This window comes from Cuculus canorus, chromosome 3, assembly GCF_017976375.1.
Source record: "Cuculus canorus isolate bCucCan1 chromosome 3, bCucCan1.pri, whole genome shotgun sequence".
Lineage (NCBI taxonomy): Eukaryota > Metazoa > Chordata > Aves > Cuculiformes > Cuculidae > Cuculus > Cuculus canorus.
The window spans coordinates 3,345,101-3,364,663 of NC_071403.1; the positions used below are offsets into that span (position 1 = coordinate 3,345,101).

Here is a 19,563-nt window from a genome sequence, read left to right on the forward strand (position 1 = left end):
TTCTTCCCTGTGCCACAACCTTGATATGCTGCAGGTGGCAACATTATTTTCTTCTTTATTTTGCTCTGTTTCCCATTCATCTGTTACGACTGAAAAACATAAATCGCTTTGGAATATTAACACTTTTCTTCTAGGTTGCAGTTAAGCCTCTCTGCTTGCAGTGATATTGGACTGTATAAGCGTAAGCTCGAGCTTGAGATACCAATGTTATTCTGTATGAAATCAAGTTTTATATGGGATTTGAGTCTCATCTCTAGCTTGGAAGTATGGAAACAGAGCCTGGCACAGTCACTGCTCAGCGACTGTCCTTGTGTCCTGGCAGCGATTGGGGGATCCTGCCCTGCACAGCAGAAAGCTTGCTTCTTTTAGAGCCCTTTCCGGTGCAAAGCTTCAAAAGAAGGCTTGCCAGGTGGGAAATTGGGAGCATAGGATGCTAGGAAAAGGCAGGCCTGGAAATCAATTTAGTGGAGTATTCATTGAGATTTGTAATTTATGAGAGATTTGCCATTTTATGCACCTTTGCATAAAAACACGTTCCGACTCTAGAGAGTCTGTTTTATCACATTGCCTTTGGAGAATGACTGAGTTTGCAAAGGAAAAGTTAGTCTTTTTGATCAAGTTCCCAGTCTTCTAACTTCAATTTGGGACTTCATCGACTATTCAGTTGACGTTTCCATGTAAAGCTTCTACGGCTTTAAGTTATCAAACCTATTTTGCTGCTGGATGTGTTGACTCAGCCAAATGCTGAGTTTGCACTGTTTTCAGAGATTGTTTTTTGCTCAATGTTTTGCTCAGTGTTTTCAGAAGTAGATGCTGTGGTCCACATCTCAGGGGAAAAGTCGATTCATAGTTAATTTCTTCTGCTCCAGCGAAGCAGAGTAAAACTCAGTTGCTTTTTAAAAAAAAAGCCTGAACAGTAACGCAAACACTTTTGGGGGAGTTTTTCATTATGTTTAGTTGGGTTTTTATTGATGTTATTCTTTGAGAGAAACGAAATACAGTTTGATTTAGGACACCTGTTGCATGTATAAGGGAAGAAAAAGCCCGATATTTACTATGGCTGGCAGGATGCTTCTTAAACCTCCACGGCGGAATTCTTAGCTGCTGAGGTAGTAGAAATATCTTCTTTTTTTTTCAGAGATTTCTGCCAAGGGAATAAGATCTTTGAATCAGATCTTGAAACTCACTTGTGCTAGAGTAAATTCTGAAGACACTTGGCAGTTCTAGATGCTCAAACGCACTGAGCCATACATATTTCTTCACCTAACTCTTCAGCCATGGCAGGGCACGAAGGGAAAAAGTCAGCTGGTGAAAAGTAGCTGCTTAGTACCAGTTTAGATCCTGTTAAATCTGCAAGACATATGTTTGTGTCTGGCAAATGCAACGCAACGCTGCAGGAAACTTGCATTTTTTTTTTGAAGCAGCAGAAGGAAAGCAGCCAGAGTACCCGAAAGGCAATGAAAGCTGCCTCTATGTGCTTGTGCTTAGACAGCTGCTATGTGCCTCTTTATAAGCCTGTGCTTGGATTACCGGATCCCACCCGAAATGTCACATATGCCTGGCTTGAGAGGCTGTGAGTTTGCTGTTTGCGGATCCCAAAATCGAGCTGCAGATGCACTCTGTTTCCAGATGTGCATACATCGCTTTTTAGTTCTGGAATCCTCAACATGAGAAGGAGATGGAGCTGTTGGAATGGGTCCAGAGGAGGCTACAAGGATGATCCGAGGGCTGGAGCACCTCCCATCCAAGGACAAGCTGAGAGAGTTGGGGTTGTTCAGCTTGGAGAGGAGAAGGCTCCGAGGAGACCTTATAGTGAACTTCCAGTACCTGAAGGGGCTACAAGAAAGCTGGGGAGGGACTTTTTACCAAGGCTTGGAGTGATGGGATGAGGGGCAATGGGTACAAACTGGAGAGGGGCAGATTTAGACTGGACATAAGAAAGAATTTCTTCACGCTGAGGGTGGTGAGGCCCTGGCCCAGGTTGCCCAGGGAAGCTGTGGCTGCCCCATCCCTGGAGGTGTTCCAGGCCAGGTTGGATGGGCCTTGGGCAGCCTGAGCCAGTGGGAGGTGTCCCTGCCCATGGCAGGGGGGTTGGAACTAAATGATCTTTAAGGTCCCTTCCAACCCAAACTATTCTATGATTCTATGATACAAGAAAAGTATGTAAGTTATAAACCTAAATGATAAAGTGTGATTAAAGTGTGAGTTGTAAAGCCAAGGACTTTTTGTTCTTTTTATTGCAGACTTACAATACAATCTGGTTTCTACATCTATTTTTTTCTAGAATTACACTTCTGGCTAATTATTTTTCCCACTTATTTAATACATTACTCTATTTATAAATTACCTGACAAGTTGCTCAGGACCTTTTTCAAGGTAATAATTTAAAAATCTTGTTCTGCTTTGCTAAACAGTGACAGACCTGTAAAACCTCACTAACTTGTCATTTGAAGCAGTTAGGAGTATTTTCCATCTGGACTTCATGATTTGATTTTTTGACCTACTTTAGGCAGGCTGATTTCTGATGAGGTAGAGTTAACTGTTTTATTGTGCTTCAGTGCCTGAATTATTCTAGTTGTATCTGTGATGATTTGAGGTTGTAAACATGGCAAGGTTTATAACAGAATTAGTGTTTTAATTAGACAGATTCATTTGGCTGGAAAAACAAGATGAGTTTTCAGGCAAATTAAACATTTTTTACATCTGTAATTATAGTAGTCTTGAATACTAAACAGCAGTTATGAGCTGTTGCTTTGAATTCAATGTTGTAAACATCACTTAAACCATCTGAGAGAGGTGTCCTTTCTTATTCTCCTTTTGCTGATCTCACTTCTGATCTATGGCCCTGGAAGAAGGGGTTGTGTACCTCGATGTGCCTGCTTTTACCAACATTATTTGTTGTCCCAGTAAGAGGTATTACTTGTACTTAAAATCTTGCCTTGTCAATGACAAAGAAGTACAAGAGGCTAAATTTATTGGGAAGATAAAGAGATATGTTTTATTGAGAAGATAAAGAGATATGTTTTTATTGGGAAGATAAAGAGATACGTTTGCAAGGTGCTAATGAATCATGAAAATGGAAGTAGAATTGACAGAGGTCAATTTTATTGGCACAGGAATTTCAATTCAATTTAGCACACGAAAAGAATGTATGCAATTTTTTCCAGAATCAAAAGTGCTTCAAAAGAAGTAACCCTGTAGTTTTCCCCTTCATCCTGTTTCGCTGCAGCGATCCCCACCTTGCCTTGCCTCCTCCCAAATGCTGCTGATGCTGGGGAGGTGGGTGAGAAGAGCTCTGGCTTTTGGTGACCTGTGCCTACGTACCTCCTGTTGGCAGATACTGGCCCCATCCTGCCCGTCCGTCCTCAGGGCTGGACCTGAGGTCCCTCTTCTTTTTGCTGGCTGTTTAAATGACCCTCGCAGCAAGGATATGCCTTTGAGATGTCTGTCTTTTTAATTTAGATGAAGTTGGCCTGTATTTTCAATAGGGAGTGGAAGACTGACAGGCATAGCATGATGACACGGTTCTTGTTTTCTTATGCAAACAGGATCACACTCTATGCTCCCTGCAATATGTGGCCACGCGTTGCACTGGCAGTAAGCAGGCTTGACACTCCGATGTGCCTGATCACATCCGTGCTGATTTCTTGGCTTTTTTCTGTGGTCCCCATTCATTGCTCCCTGGCATCGCTCGCTGGCTCGCGCTTGGGCCGTGCTGCTGCTGGCGGGGGATCTGGGAGATTGCCAGGCACGTGCCTGGCTTCCCCGCTGCACGCGCCTTCCAAGGCTCACTGCAACGCCTCTCTGCTGTAATCGTTGCTTGTTCCCCCTTTCCTCTCTCTGCAGTGACCATTCAGCTCAGGTCAGGGCATGTGCGGTGTTTCAGCATGAGGGAATTCCTGTGTCCTATTGCTTTTCGTGCCAAAGGATTGGTTTTTTCAAGAGATTTCGTGGTCTTGAGATTTCGTTTTCAAATGATGAGCTTCAGCTCTGGGTGATTTCTATATACACACATTCTCCAGATCTTCCTGAATTTATCAGATGTCAAAAAGGAAGCTTTAGGAGGCTTGAATACATTTGGATATAATCAGGATCCAAAGGTTATACATCATTTTCACAGTTCCTTGTGCGAGTCTTATCAATTACTTCTTATATTCACATCTGCAAGGCTATGGAGTACCTCCACAGGATAGTCAAGACTGGAATGATCCTGCCTTTGCTGCCCATTTTCACAGCAGCTACAGACGGAATATTCATAAAGGCTTGCGGTGATAGGACGAGGGGTAATGGGTATAAACTGGAGAGGGGCAGGTTTAGGTCTGATCTAAGGAAGAATCTCTTCACCATGAGGGTGGTGAGGCCCTGGCCCAGGTTGTCCAGGGAAGCTGTGGCTGCCCCATCCCTGGAGGGGTTCCAGGCCAGGTTGGATGGGGCTTGGGCAGCCTGAGCCAGTGGGAGGTGTCCCTGCCCATGGCAGGGGGGTTGGAATTAGATGATCTTTGAGGTCCCTTCCTACCTAACCTACTCTGTGATTCTATGATTCTATGATTAATAATCTAGTTAAATATCTTGCTATCTTTTTCAGTTTTACAGGATTAACAGCTGTGTAATATTTGTTGCTGTGCAATATTAAAAGCTTACATTAAGTATCAACAGAGCATCAAACAGAGCTCAGCTGTGGTGGTTAATTGTACACCAGTTACTGGGAAGCAATTTTGAAAGCAATTCAATCAAACTCGGTTTTATATTACCAATTTGTTTGGCTTTTGAGCTTTTGAGAGCATTCATAGCTTTAGATGCCGGTATTCATGGAATAGAGCAGGTTACTTCTCAGCAACTTTTGAAATTCTCACTTAAGGTGATAGCAATGAGTGCAGTTGCCCTGTAAAAGTGTTATTCTGTTGGAAATGGTATATGTTTTCTAAACAACCTGCAATATTTTCTTTTTTCCATGCGTATTTGTTCAAATATGCTTACTAATAAAAATTAAACATTGCAGAAGAGTGTTCAAAGTCGTATCTCCAAAATCTCCAAAGTAATGGTTTTCAAACACATTTTTTTTGTGCATAAATTTACAAGCACACACAGTGATCTGCAAACCCTTCTTGTTTGTCATGTCTTGTATTTTGCAGATTCACATGTAGGATTCAGGAGGTAACAAAAGCAAATTAAGCCACAACCTCACTGTCACCATTTAGCTGTATAAATACCGTGTAGACAATAACAAATGCTTTATAAAATTTGTGTAAATAATAACAAATACTTTACAAAGTTTCAGCTTCGTTCAGAAAACTGTTTCAGTATTTTTCTTTTTTGTTTAACATATTTTCAGGTATCTGCACTTTAATCAAATAGAAACATTGGAACCTGAATCCTTTACCCATCTTCCAAAACTTGAAAGGCTGTAAGTTTGTTTTTCTTGGGGTAAGAATCAGAAGTCGGCTTGCTTCCTTATTTGAACTAAATCAAATGTTTGAAAATGGAAAATAATATTTTTATCATTCCCTCAGATTATTTTTAATCCAATATTTTTATTGTAGCTAGTACATAGTCTTTGCCAAGACTGCTTTGGTCAGGCCAACCTTTGAGGCATGCAGAAGCGAGCACTGCCTGTTCTGTATTTTTCTATTGCAAAACTGTTTCCCAAAGAGCTGTGATCAATCTTTGGCCTAAAATAAATGTTATGAATGAAGAAGTAGAATATTTATACTATGACTTTTTTTTTTTTTTTTAGTTTCTCGTATGAATACTTATGAACTCCCTTCCTTTTGCTTCCTATGTCTTTTTATGGCTTCTATTTCCCCTTATGGACACACCAAATACACCTTGGAGGCCACTTAAAAACAGCAGCCAATAAATTTATGCAAAAAGGTTCTTTTGTACTGTTACTTTCTCTTAGAGGATTTTTAGAAGAATGTAAATGCAATGAATACATCTCAAAATCTGAATTATTACATGCATATTTCTGTGCTTTTTAACAGATTTTTGCATAACAACCGAATAGCTCATTTGATTCCTGGGACATTTAGTCAGTTAGAGTCCATGAAGAGACTGTAAGTAAACTGAAATATTATTGAACGGGAGAAAGTTAAAATAGTCTAATTATGCCATACCTCGCGATATGTACCTTCCTTGCAAATGCCTTTCATTGTTTTAAATATTTTTTCCTGAGCTGTGCTCCAGTTGTTCACCTGTATAGATTGAGACCATTGCTTTATGTTCTACTGTCTTTAGTGACTAAATCTTTTTGATTGTTTCCTGTCTTGGAATGACTTGTAATCATATGGTCTCGTTTTGTAGACCATAATAGTATACACAGATCCTTCTTTTTTTTCTGTTGTTTGGTTCCAACCCCCTCTTGTCTGTGGCTTACCAGGTGATCCCTCTATGACATCTTTCAATATTTGATTATTTTGTTATATTCTGTTGTTTTCCTTGTTCTTATCTGATGATAAAAACATGGTGCTTGACGATTTAAGAATCTGTATTACTTTCAAAAGCAGAAAACTTGGAAAAATTAGAGGCTTCGTAGTCCCTCAGCAGCATTTGCAAACTGCAACTCAGTGAGAGTATCACAGTAAAGTGACTTTCAGAGGGGTTTCTGTCTCCCACTTTGGATCTCCACTGATCTAGGATAAACGTACTTTAAATTATCCAAGAATGCTGTTCCGAGAAGGACAGTCATGCATTCAACCCCCGTTTCTGGGAGGACTGCTGAGGGTCTGCTCTGCTGCAAGTCACAGCGCCAGCTCTACAGGAAGGTGGTCCTGCTGGTTTAGGACCGTTGTGAATCCATACCTTTAACTGTGGGTGAAAGGCTGAATAAAGTCAATTTTGATGATGTGTGCACCTTCCAGTAGCAGCTGGTTCACTCACATCTCCCTTAAATTCTTGTGGAATCGGAGTGAACAGAAAGGAACTCTTCTTCATCATGTAATTCCTAGGCAAAGGGGAATTTTAATACTGGCTCTGAGTGGAACAGGACACTGAGCTAGGCTGACGTGGTGTCCTCTGACCTTGGGCAGCTTATCCCTAAAGGTCGTATTGTGACTTTAGTGTTCCGGATTTAAATTCTACCAGTAACGTCTGATACACTGGGAGACATTTGTACAATAGTTTTTAAAATAGTTTTGCTTGTTCTTGCCTGTTTTTCACAAAATCTGGTACAATAGGTTAAAAAAAAACATTGAAAGACAAAATTATGCAAAAGTTTATCATCCCCAAATACTGCTTTGCTATGCAATTTTATTTCTTATGTATGTACGTATGTACGTATGTATGTATGTATTTATGTATGTATGTATGTATCTATCTATCTATCTATCTATCTATCTATCTATCTATCTATCTCTAATCGTACAGATATCTCTACTTAATATGTTTTTTCCTCTACTAGAAAATGCAGAGCGCCATGTAGTAAGTACTTCACTGCTGGGAAGAAAGTCAACAAAATTTATGGGTTCTTGTTATCTGCAGTACGCAGGTGTTTCACGAAGTTACTGACCCACTGAACTCAACAAGAGCTTAATGTTTAAGTAAAACTGTGGGTCTTTGTCTCAGTGGCCTGATCAGCAAAATGGGAAGTTGTAAAGATGTCAGGTTAGCTGTAAAGTTACTGCTATAATAAGTACTAAGCAGAAAAATGTGGGGAGAACGGGTACGAGTTTCTTATTTAAGCAAAGATTGTATAACATCTAAATGAAAGTTGATTTATTCACTGAATGCCGAGGTTAAAAAAATAAACGTGCTTGCTATGTTGAACACAGCCCTACCTATGCAGTAAAAATAAGATACATATTTGTAATAAAGACAACCACAATGTGTACAAGCAAGTGACCGTCCCCTGTCTTGCAGCCTGTTGTCTGTCATCACAGATAAAGGCACTGCTGGTATTGCAGAACCATTTTGATCATAGCAAAATAGTCCAAGCTGGCTCACAGCTGGTGTGGCCGCTTCTTGTTTTGTGCAGGCGTTTGGATTCGAATGCTCTGCACTGTGACTGTGAAATCCTGTGGCTGGCAGAGCTGTTGAAGACCTACGCGGAGTCGGGTAACGCTCAAGCAGCCGCTACCTGTGAGTATCCACGAAGGATCCAGGGAAGATCAGTGGCCACGATAACACCAGAAGAACTTAACTGTGGTGGGTTTGCTGCTTCCTGTTGGTTTCTTTAATGTGTTAAATGCACCTAGACTGCGATTTTTTTCTGTGTTAGAATATGTTCATCTGTGCTCTTCAATAACACTGACTGCTTTGGGTCAGTACTAGTGATTTCCAGAAATCTCCCTGAGTTCCTTCTCAGTTTTTGTCTACTTGTGACAGAACTTTTACCTCTTAGGCTGTCTTTAATGAAACAAATATTGCTATGTTTGAAATTTCCCATGGAGGAACTGAGTGTGATTATCTGGAAGGAGTTTATTTTTCCTATTTATATTTCAGTTTTGATGATAAAAGGATTGTGAACTAAAGTCTTTGGGATTGTGTTAATATTGTCTGGTGCCTTTTATTCCTTGTTTTTTTTCACAGGGGAAAGGGAAGAAAGAAACCATAGAGAATTGCTCCTGATTTCACAGACATTATCGTTAAAACTCTTGTTGATATTATTGGAATTGGGGTGGGGCCATTGAATTTATCTTTCACTCAGTACACTTACAAGGAGTGCCCTGCACAGGCACTGAAATCCTGTTACGGAAGGATTAATGGATAATCACTTTTATGATATCCTTTTGTTCGTCTGTATTCCTTCAATTTAGGAGAGCCCAGGCTGTGCCCCAGGGACATCTTGGGGCTCAGCCCTGGCACCTCTCCAGGTCTGAAGCCAAAACGCAGGTTTTTCATCATGCAGTGGGCATTTGTCTGCCCAGGCACATGATGAGATGAAGATATAAAAGAAGTCAATTGTCCTTTTTTGGTTTGTGGGTTTTTTTTTTTTTGTGTTGGATGTAATTCCAGTCCTGAGAATTATGAAACATCTATAAGGTTCTTGAACAAGACAATAAAAATGGGGTTTGGTGCAAGAATAAATCACGTGGCATCCTACCACTTTGCACATCTAAGGAGCCTGAGTATAAAAAGTGCAGGAAGCAAGCTGGACAATTTATTCTGTAGGAGGCAGGTTAGGCACTGATACTTATCTAGAGGAAGTTATTTTTAACGGCATTTGTGCTTGCTGCTTTAAAGTTTTTCTTTCATAAGCAAATTGAGACCCTTTTCAAATAAATCCAACCGCTACTTTAGAACCTGATACAAATTTGCACAATCCGTTTCCCGTCTGCTAAAAGGTCCTAAAGAACAATGGAGAAGGGCGGAAAGCCCACAGTCACCATTGCAGAGGAAAAAAATGCTATTAATCCTGATTAAGAGCATAAATATTTTAAGTTAAAACTTTTGTGAAAGATATTTTTCTACGAGGTGTATGGAAAATCTTTTATTTACCATTCTTTAGTGGTTTTCAAACAATTAAGAGTTTCTTATATGTTTTATTGTTGATGCAGAGAGGCCAAGAATTACATCAGAGCCTCAGGATGTGGATGTTACCTCAGGGAATACAGTGTACTTCACTTGCAGAGCTGAAGGCAATCCTAAACCAGAAATTATCTGGCTCCGAAACAAGTAAGTTAAAAAGAGGAAGAAAGGAACCTGAAGTAAGTGTGTTAGTCTGGGTGTGTATATATTTCTGGGTGCGTGTCCACCTGTCTTACTTGCAAATATGTCTAATGCTTACAGCAGAAGCATAGATTAAAATAAGTATATGAAGAAATAGTGGCGGGATCTGTTAGTGGTTCTGGACACTTTAGAGCTGATAACTTTGGAAACTATTCATTTATGACTACAACGTTATTGGTTGGATTTTTAACTGTCGTTATATCTGCAAAGGTGCGTACACCTGTAAATAATTTGTGTGTAAGTACCAGGCAATCTAACGTAGATGTGTTGCACGTGCAGGCTGTGGTTCAGCTAGTGTTTGCATGCTTTTGCACAGGTCTGTTTGCTTTATATTTTGAGGCAGAGCAAAAGTTACAACTGGATAAAAGCTAGATTTCAGAGGAAGCCTTCCTTTAGCCCTAGCTCCTTGGAGGCAGCTTTCCTCCAGGGTGTAGCTCCATCCCAGAAGACGAGGGGTTATTAATTTCCAGGCTTCCCAGACTACTACATGGAGAAGACAAGTGTTTATACCGCGAGGCTGCAGGGTAATTCAGGCTGGAGGAGATCTCGGGAGGTCTCCAGTGCAGCCTCCTGCTCAAAGCAGGATCATACCGGGTTGCTTTATCCAGGGATGAAGGTGGCGCAAGCTCTCTGGACAGCTTGCCCCATTGCTTCTCACTGCTTCCCAGAGGTGGGAAGGACCCGTAAAAACATCTTTCAGCAGCCCAAAGGCCAGCCTGCTGCAGAGTGGCTGCATGAACCGTGCCCGGAGCCTGGCTCTCTCCATCAGTGCTGGGCACAGCGTGGCTGAACAAGCTACGTGGTTGCATGTTGCCCGGCTTAAACTGGTGTTAATTTATGACAGGCACATGACTTGTGAGTTTACCACTAGTTTATGCAGACTTTGATTTAATAATGCCCTTATGCAAATGGAAAACCTGATCTGGAAAATAAATTCGCTCACATTTCATATTAGCAAATGAACAATTGTTGTTTGTTAGATGCTGATAAAATAGAATGACATAGAGTCCTAGTTCTGTAGCTTTGTGCTGATGTTTGTAAGGAGCTCACATGCAGCAAGGATATGATGTTTACGGAGTATGTCAAGAACAGAGCCTTGAACTTGGATGGTATAATTATTTTACTGAAATTTTCTTTGGCTCGTGTACTTTTTATAATAAACAAAGAAAACATGTATTCAGAATACACATATGAAAGAGTTTTAAGAAGAAATTTGAGCTTGGGGTGTGGGATTATTGACTCTGGCTTGTTTCCTGGCTTCATGAATGAGAGCAAAGCTCTTTGCAAGGTGAATATGGCAAGATTTCAGTCAAAAGCCATTGACCATTCTGAGCAGTATGTTGAATAGATCAGCAGTTAGGCTGGGTTTTGTACAGAAGGGGTGAAATCTCATCCCTCTTCTGTGCTTTCTGCATCATGTAGTGAGAGATGGAGTGAGAAAGAATTTCTTTAATAAATCCCCGTAACTGTTCTTAGTTAATATCACAGATATGTATCCATCACATAGCCCAAAGACCTGATCTTAACTTGTGTTTCAAACCAGTACTGATTATAATCAGGTTCTTTAGTGCTCCTTGCGCAATCCAGGCACATGTTGGCACAAAGATGATTTTACAGCAACTAACCCCTCTCCTAGCAGAAAGTATCTTGAGTGGTGAAATTACATTAGTGGAAACATTTTAAATTGATTTGCCAGTTAGAACAGCCTTAAGAGAAAATGAGACTGCATGTATGTATTTTATTCTTCTTTTTCCCCCATAAGCCTATAAGCTTTTACTCATAAAAGTATTCTGAGTTTTCTTTTTGAAGATGTAATGTCTGCATAAGCAAAATTACTGTCATTTTTTCTTTTTCCTCTTCTTCTTTTCTTTAGGGGAAAAATAAAAGTTTTGTTATTTTATGATACGTAACAGAGTAAAACTTTTTTTGCCCTCATTTATTTTGGGTAATGTATTTTGGGTTTTATTAGTTGGCAGGTTTCTGTGCTTGTGATTTAAAGGTTTAACTCCAGCAGATTCTTTTCGTCACAGTAATGAGCTCAGTATGAAAGAGGATTCCCGTCTAAACTTGCTAGATGATGGCACGTTAATGATTCAGAATACTAAAGAAACAGACCAAGGCATTTACCAGTGCATGGCAAAAAATGTGGCTGGAGAAGTGAAAACTCAGGAAGTTACTCTTCGATACTTTGAGTCACCAGGTAAAGAACATTGTTTCTGAATCTTGCATTTATCAACTGTTTTGATAATAGGATTGCTAAAAATGAAATGCTTTAGCTCTGGCATGTTCTTGGCATGTAGGTTTCTTGTGCTTGGGCATCTTAAGAACTAGATTATGAAGTTGTAATATCCCTGGAACAAATATGTAAATAATGTAGTTAATTAATATCTTTATTGTAGTATGCAATTCTGATGATAGACGTGTAGGGTCTTTATAGAAGGATTATGAAAAGCTGTTGCATTGGAGCGTTGCTCAGTGCAGTAACGTTCTCTCTGAATACCTGAAAACCACAAGATTCTGAACAGGCCACTCTTGAAGGCTTTGGCACTCCCTAAGCAGTGATCCTTGCTCAGGAGCTTTTTAGCCCGAATCTTTATCTTGCCAGTGCTTCGTGTTTGCAAGCAGTAAATTCCTGTCCACGACTGTAATGTTTATAAATTCCAAACCTAGCTGGGAGAAAGTTTTGTTTTCTCACTCAGCATCGGGTGAGCTTAAACCGTGACTGCAATTTATACGTGTAGTTGGGAAAAGATACTGAAATGTAGCTTGATCAGTTTTTCCCTTTTGTGTACTTACAGCAATTTTTAGCCAATATCTGTGCCTCTAAATAGACCTTCATAAGAAACGTTTGAATGTGTTTCTAATGGGAATTAAGAAAAAATATCAGTGCAATTATATGAACTTTAATTTCTTCTCTATTGACATTTATAAACATAGCTAGGTTAGGCTTAATGCGAGGCAGAGTTTGCACCAAGGTTAGAAGTATGTTGGGGCAGAGCTATTAAAATGCCTCGGCTTCCCCAAACTGTTGCAATATTTAGCTGAATTAATGCTGTGTGAGCTAAAAGTAATATTTAAACATCAATCTTTTCTCATAGCCCGGCCAAGTTTTGTGATTCACCCACAAAATACCGAAGTGCTGGTAGGTGAGAGCGTTACATTGGAGTGCAGTGCAACTGGACACCCTCAGCCACGAATTACCTGGACCAAAGGGGACAGAACTCCTTTACCGAGTGACCCTCGCATCACAATAACTCCATCAGGAGGACTTTACATACAAAATGTGAAGCAGGAGGACAGTGGCGAGTATACCTGTTTCGCAACTAACAGCGTAGATAATATCCATGCGACTGCATACATCATAGTCCAAGGTGAGTAACGTTAAACTAGGAGTGAGGTAGACTCATAGAATGGTTTGAGTTGGAAGGGACTTTAAAGACCATCCAGTTTAACCCCTCTGCCATGGGCAGGGACACCTCCCACTGGATGGGCTGCCCACGGCCCCATCCAACCTGGCCTTGAACACCTCCAGGGTTCATCCACACTTTCCCTTGGCAACTTGTTGCAGTGTCTCACCACCCTCATCATGAAGAATTTCTTCCTAATGTCTAATCTAAAATGCCCCCTTTCAATTTTAACATGCTGAAAAACATTTTAGGAGGAATATATTGCTTCAAATTGTGTGGGTTTGTCTTTTTTTCTGAATTGTCAGAATGGTACTAAAATCATGAGAGTTTATTTCTCTTGATTACATGCATCTAGTCTAGTTTATATGAAAGTTGCTATACATTTAACTCAGAGTATCTCTTATAGACTAACTCACTGAAAAAAATCCTATATAGATGTAGACTATCCTTTTGCAGGTGTTTTAATATGAAAAGTTTTATTTGCAATACATTTTGATTCACTTTTAAATTTAAGTTTGTTGCTGTCCCCATGTTGACATCTCTTGTTGGCAAACAGTTCAGGTTGCAAATGCTTTGTTAATGAGTTCAGTTTTTAAAGTATACAACAACTTGTCTGTGTGGTTTGTTCATTTATCATTCGCCAGTGGATGATTGTGTTTTGAAAGCTGAACAAATGCATTCTCGTACTGATAACGCCTTGATTACTGCAGAAGCTGTCCTGTATTCCACACCCTGCTTTTCTTTTGGGTAAAGAAGAAAACAAGCAACTCGGGATGATTTTGAATACATTGCATTTTCTTCACATTTTAGCTGAGCATCTTGTGAGAGAAAGAGAAGGCGGTATTTTTAATCCAGGGAATACTCTGTGTTTGATTCTACAAGTCTTGCTGTAACTCTTGTTTTGGATCTATGGGAGTACATCCCAGAGGCCTCAACTAACACCAGGGCCAGGTTGTGAGGGAGATGTTCCTGTTGCACCAGCGGCTGCCCTAGCTCTCTGCCTTATAGCGCTCACAATATAAAATAATTCCGTTAGCATCTAGATGATCTGTAAGGTCCCTTCCAACCCAAATCACAGAATCACAGAATCACAGAATCACAAGGTTGGAAAGGACCCATTGGATCATCGAGTCCAACCATTCCTAACACTCCCTAAACCATGTCCCTCAACACTTCATCCACCTGTTCCTTAAACACCTCCAGGGAAGGCGACTCGACCACCTCCCTGGGCAGCTGTTCCAGTACCCAATGACTCTTACTGTGAAGAATTTTTTTTCTGATATCCAACCTGAACCTCCCCTGATGGAGCTTCAGGCCATTCCCTCTTGTCCTGTCCCCTGACACTTGGGAGAAGAGCCCAGCTCCCTCCTCTCCACAACCTCCTTTCAGGTAGTTGTAGAGAGCAATAAGGTCTCCCCTCAGCCTCCTCTTCTCGAGGCTAAACAACCCCAGCTCTCTCAGCCGCTCCTCATACGACTTGTTCTCCAGCCCCTCACCAGCTTCGTTGCTCTTCTCTGGACACGCTCCAGAGCCTCAACATCCTTCTTGTGGTGAGGGGTCCAGAACTGAACACAGTATTCGAGGTGCGGTCTCACCAGTGCTGAGTACAGAGGGAGAATAACCTCCCTGGACCTGCTGGTGACCCCATTTCTGATCCAAGCCAAGATGCCGTTGGCCTTCTTGGCCCCCTGGGCACACTGCTGGCTCATGTTCAGTAACTGTCAACCAGCACCCCCAGGTCCATCTCCTCTGTGCAGCTCTCCAGCCACTCTTCCCCCAGTCTGTAGTGCTGCATAGGGTTGTTGTGCCCCAAGTGCAGGACCCGGCATTTGGTCTTGTTAAACTTTTCCCCCAAGTATGAGCTATTCGAGTCATACAGGAAACTGTCTGTAATTTCAGAGAGTTCGGCATCTCTCAGTTGTATTTTTTTTCAACCAGTTTGTTTTCTCTTCTGTAGCTCTACCTCAGTTTACTGTCACTCCTCAAGACAAAACAGTGATTGAGGGACAGACGGTTGACTTCCCTTGTGAAGCGCAAGGCTACCCCCAGCCTGTTATTGCCTGGACTAAAGGAGGTAAACACGTTCCATTTTTCACTTTTAAACTTCTAGAGTAGTTTAGCTCTCATTTTGGAATCATTCATGCACTGAAAGGAATTGCATTTGTTTGTTTAGATGCTTCAGTCTCTGAAGGAAATAGCGTTTATCTCTTTCTGCTTTAGCTGGAAAAGGCAAGTTGAAACTTGCTGCCCAAATGTTTCTCATTATTCATAGTATTACTAGGTTGGAGAAGACCTTTGAGATCATCAAGTCCAACCGTACCAGTAAAAGAGTCACTAAAATATATATCTCCATAATAAATTCCTTATAGTAAATGTTTAAGAAATATGAGACAAAGCACGTGTGAATAACGAGCAGTGCTGGTTTACTGCAGAAGAAATGGAGATGACTGTCATTAACTAGAGATCTGAAATGAGTTGGGATGTGCTGTCTTCAGAAACCAGAACAGTCCGACTTGTAGCCGACATCAGTAACCGTCACTTCATATGTGTTGACAGGAACACTGGGGTGCACTCTGCTGATTGTTTTATCAGGTTGTGGCTGTAAAGGCATTAAGCCAAATCCAGCAGGAAGAAATACTGTCGTGGATGTTTTATCAGTAGATATTCCAGTAGAATTAAGTGAAATAGCTCTACCAGCCAAAATAAGTCTTAGAAAAGTCTAAATTATTATAGATAAAGAAGATTTTTAACAAATTGTCGATCATTTTGATGCTGATAATGTCCCTGTTTCTCCCTCTACCAAGATTGCTCCAATCAAATGAAATGTCCTGAAAGGAAGACTGGGGTACACTGAATTCCTTTTTATTCCATTTGTATTATATTCCATTTTTCAGGACTGTATATATTTTTCTGTCGAATCTCTAGATGGCTCAGGCGCATGAGATTGTGTCTTACACACACGACAATAATATTAAATGAACAGTAAGACATGTTGGCATTCTTATCATGCCTTCTCCCTCCGATGCTTTGTCACGCTTCTTAGGTGAAAATATTTATTTCTACCACAAACACAGAAGAGATCAGGATTATGATTGTGTGCACATGTATGTTTTGTTTGCTCTGCATGTTTATCTTCTGAGAAGGGAAGGTTTCAAACTTTGGTTTTTTTAGAGACTAATTTTTTCCAGTGTTTTATCAACTGTAACGTCCTCTGGATTTCTCTTTTTCTGACACAAAGGGACTTTGTTCTGCACTGCTATAAATAGCAAACGCTGTTGCTCTGTGTTTTAGGAGGCCAGTTGTCTGTTGACAGAAGACACTTAGTTCTGTCCTCTGGAACCCTAAGGATTTCCAGGGTTGCTCTGCATGACCAGGGTCAGTATGAATGCCAAGCTGTCAACATTATCGGATCTCAACGAATTGTTGTATATCTGACTGTACAGCCTAGAGGTAAGTTCTCCATGCACCACTGCTGGAAAAAAAACAAATAATTAAGCTTACACTAAAATAATGTGTGTGATTTATTGCGTCCCTGAAAAGTAATATTGAAAATTAATTATTTTTCATGGCATAAAATGTTAGTATGAAGTAGTTTATTTAGAATTAAAAAATAGATCTGTTTTTCCTTCTGGATTTTTGTTGCATTTTACAGTGATTCTAAGTTGATGGGTTAGACTTATAACATGGTTTATTAGTTTCTGTAGATTGAGCATGTGGACAGTATGCCCTGACAGACTTTGTTGGAAGACACTTGGAGACTACATAAGCTTACAACTAATCATGGCCTTGTTTGATAAAAGCTTGTTAGAATGAGACTATGCATTTTGAAAGAAAGAAAACTTGCTCTTCAGGGTATTGATAACGTTTCATATTTCTGATTATTATTCCCAAGTGTATTTATTTTTAGGTTCCAGGTAGTTTTAAATAACATGTGTGGATACTTACCAGAATTTGTACAGGGTGTCATTCCTTTATAAAAGTCTCTTTTCTGTGGAAGATGTTTGATTTACTCTTTTGGTAAAGAACAGACGTTTGCTTTGAGGATCACAGAATTCCTATGCTTGGGAAAAGTATTTTGTTTTGTGAAAAGACTAGTTTATTATAAGACTCTTCACTGATAGCTAAATAGTGTTAATAACATGATGTTTTGATGTCTAGAAACAGAACATTTTATTTTACAACAGCAGAATGACCTTCACAAAGAAAGTGATTCCTTACACTTAAAATAAGCTGAGAGAAAAAAAACCCCAACAAACCACTGAATTTTTCTTATGCATTTCTTCAAGTTAATTCTAAGTAAGCTACTTCAGGGATTAATTGCAATCATATTAATATTTATAATTTAATTACTTTGGTGTTTAAATTCAAGGAGATTAACCATTTAGTTCAAAGCATTTCTTGTTAGCAACTTCATTTTTAACAGTATTTGAGTGAAAGGGGTTCAAATGTCCTCCTAAGCCATAGAGGTTTGTCAGAAAAAAATCCATTATCTTTTCTTAGTTAGGAGTAGTACTAGATTTATCAAAATCGAGATTTTCTTTCACCTATATAAGGTGTTGACCAAAATTCCATGAAACAAAACACAATTTTAAAAAGTTGTATAGCTTTCTAGCTGTGTTAAACGTCGCTGAACTTGAGTAAAGTGTAATTAAATGATTTTTGTGTACTTAGGATTGCAAAATCCAGTCACCAAAAGATAGTGAATACAAGCCTGGTGTGGCTACATACACAGCCTGAAATTGGAGCTCTCCATACATTCCTTTCAATATTTTTTCCAACGATGTGTGAAGACAACTTTTTCTTCTGGTCTTCTAACAAAAGGACTGTTTATCTGAGGAATGTCTGGTCAGTGGTCACTGTGGCTAAATCTGTATTAATGAATACAGATTAGTGGTCCAGGTCTGTTTGCCGGCATGACGTGGCTCACATCCAAAGCCTTGACTCAGGATGCCTTCTTTAAATAGTTTCTGGTCTTTGGTAACCATTTACGTACAAACAATTTAAGCCCTGGGCCGGATTTTGTTTGTATTGTAAATATGTGGCCAAATGTGTGGCCAGATACTTCTCTATAAACACAAAACCTCCTCCCACAGCCCCAAAAAGACTGACATATTACAGCAGAAATACAATTCTTAATGCCTCCATAATATTGAGGGAATCATCGAATCATAGAGTAGTTGGGTTTGAAGGGATCTTAAAGCCCATCCAGTTCCAACCCAACACCTCCCACTGGCTCAGGCTGCCCAAGGCCCATCCAACCTGGCCTGGAACCCCTCCAGGGATGGGGCAGCCACAGCTTCCCTGGGCAACCTGGGCCAGGGCCTCACCACCCTCATGGTGAAGAAATTCCTCCTTATGTCTAGTTTGAATCTGCTCCTCTCCAGTTTATATGCTTCTCAGGTGCTTCTCATGATGATATCTGAGTGCTGGATGTCGATCGGGATTTCAAGGAAATTAAGATTAAAAAATGCATTCCTTTTCCTCAGACTAGATTTAAGTAACTGTGTGCCCAGTGTTCTTAAAATTGAAAGTGATTTTTTGATCCTTAAAGGCCATGGGCTCATTGGTGTCAAAGGGGTAGGAGCACTGTGAAGGCTTACACCTCAGCAAGTCAGGCGGAGGGAATCACAGCTGAATGAGTTGTGGAAAGTTTTGCTTTTATCATCTAAGAAATCTCTGTTGTTCCTATTGAAAACATTACAACTTAAAAGAATTGACAAATTGATGGGATTTTCATTCTGGTGTCTTTATTCAGATTTAGCTTCTTGCAGAAATCTTTTTCAGAGCTTTTAATTTGTAGTATTTAAGTGTTTTTGGCAAATACTAGCTTGTTTTATTAGAAGTTAAGGGTACTTAAAAATCAGCCTGAAGCAGAAATCAGGCGCGAGGGATTTTATCTCTAAGACAAACCTTAAGCAATTAAAAACTTTCAGTGAGAGTGAGATTATAGATTAAGAAATGTTGGGCAACTGAAAAAAATAAGTGGCACAGGCCTTTTTTTATCATCTTTCGCACAAGCTGAATTTTATATCATGTCAATATTATTTGCTTTTTTTAGTGACTCCAGTATTTGCCAGTGTTCCCAGTGACATGACAGTGGAAGTTGGCACAAATGTGCAGATCCCCTGTAGCGCTCAAGGAGAGCCGGAGCCAGTAATCACCTGGAATAAGGTACTAAATACTTGTTGGGTTGTTGCAGAAGGGCTATGGCTTTTCTGTCTCTTTGTAACTAGCTGTTTAAAGTGCGCTCTGTTAAATTATTGCTTGCTTGCTGTCTGAAAATGTTACCTGAAGTTCCAGCAGCAAATCTTGTTTAATACAGAGCATATGGACTCACCACAGAATCATAGAATAGTTTGGGTTGGAAGGGATCTTAAAGATCATCCAGTTCCAACCCCCCTGCCATGGGCAGGGACACCTCCCACTGGCTCAGGCTGCCCAAGGCCCATCCAATCTGGCCTGGAATACCTCCAGGGATGCGGCAGCCACAGCT

At 40.2% G+C, this 19,563-nt stretch overlaps 1 protein-coding gene across 1 annotated transcript in view; it reads left to right on the forward strand.

Annotated features, from left to right (window-relative positions):
* Positions 1-19,563, forward strand: part of PXDN (peroxidasin) — an 87,840-nt gene that overhangs the window by 37,089 nt on the left and 31,188 nt on the right. The window contains exons 5-13 of the mRNA XM_054062213.1: positions 5,333-5,404; positions 5,982-6,053; positions 7,970-8,139; positions 9,492-9,609; positions 11,694-11,863; positions 12,762-13,034; positions 15,028-15,144; positions 16,362-16,520; positions 19,129-19,241. Of these exons, the coding sequence (XP_053918188.1) occupies positions 5,333-5,404; positions 5,982-6,053; positions 7,970-8,139; positions 9,492-9,609; positions 11,694-11,863; positions 12,762-13,034; positions 15,028-15,144; positions 16,362-16,520; positions 19,129-19,241 (1,264 nt within the window). The remainder of the gene's footprint in view (positions 1-5,332; positions 5,405-5,981; positions 6,054-7,969; positions 8,140-9,491; positions 9,610-11,693; positions 11,864-12,761; positions 13,035-15,027; positions 15,145-16,361; positions 16,521-19,128; positions 19,242-19,563) is intronic.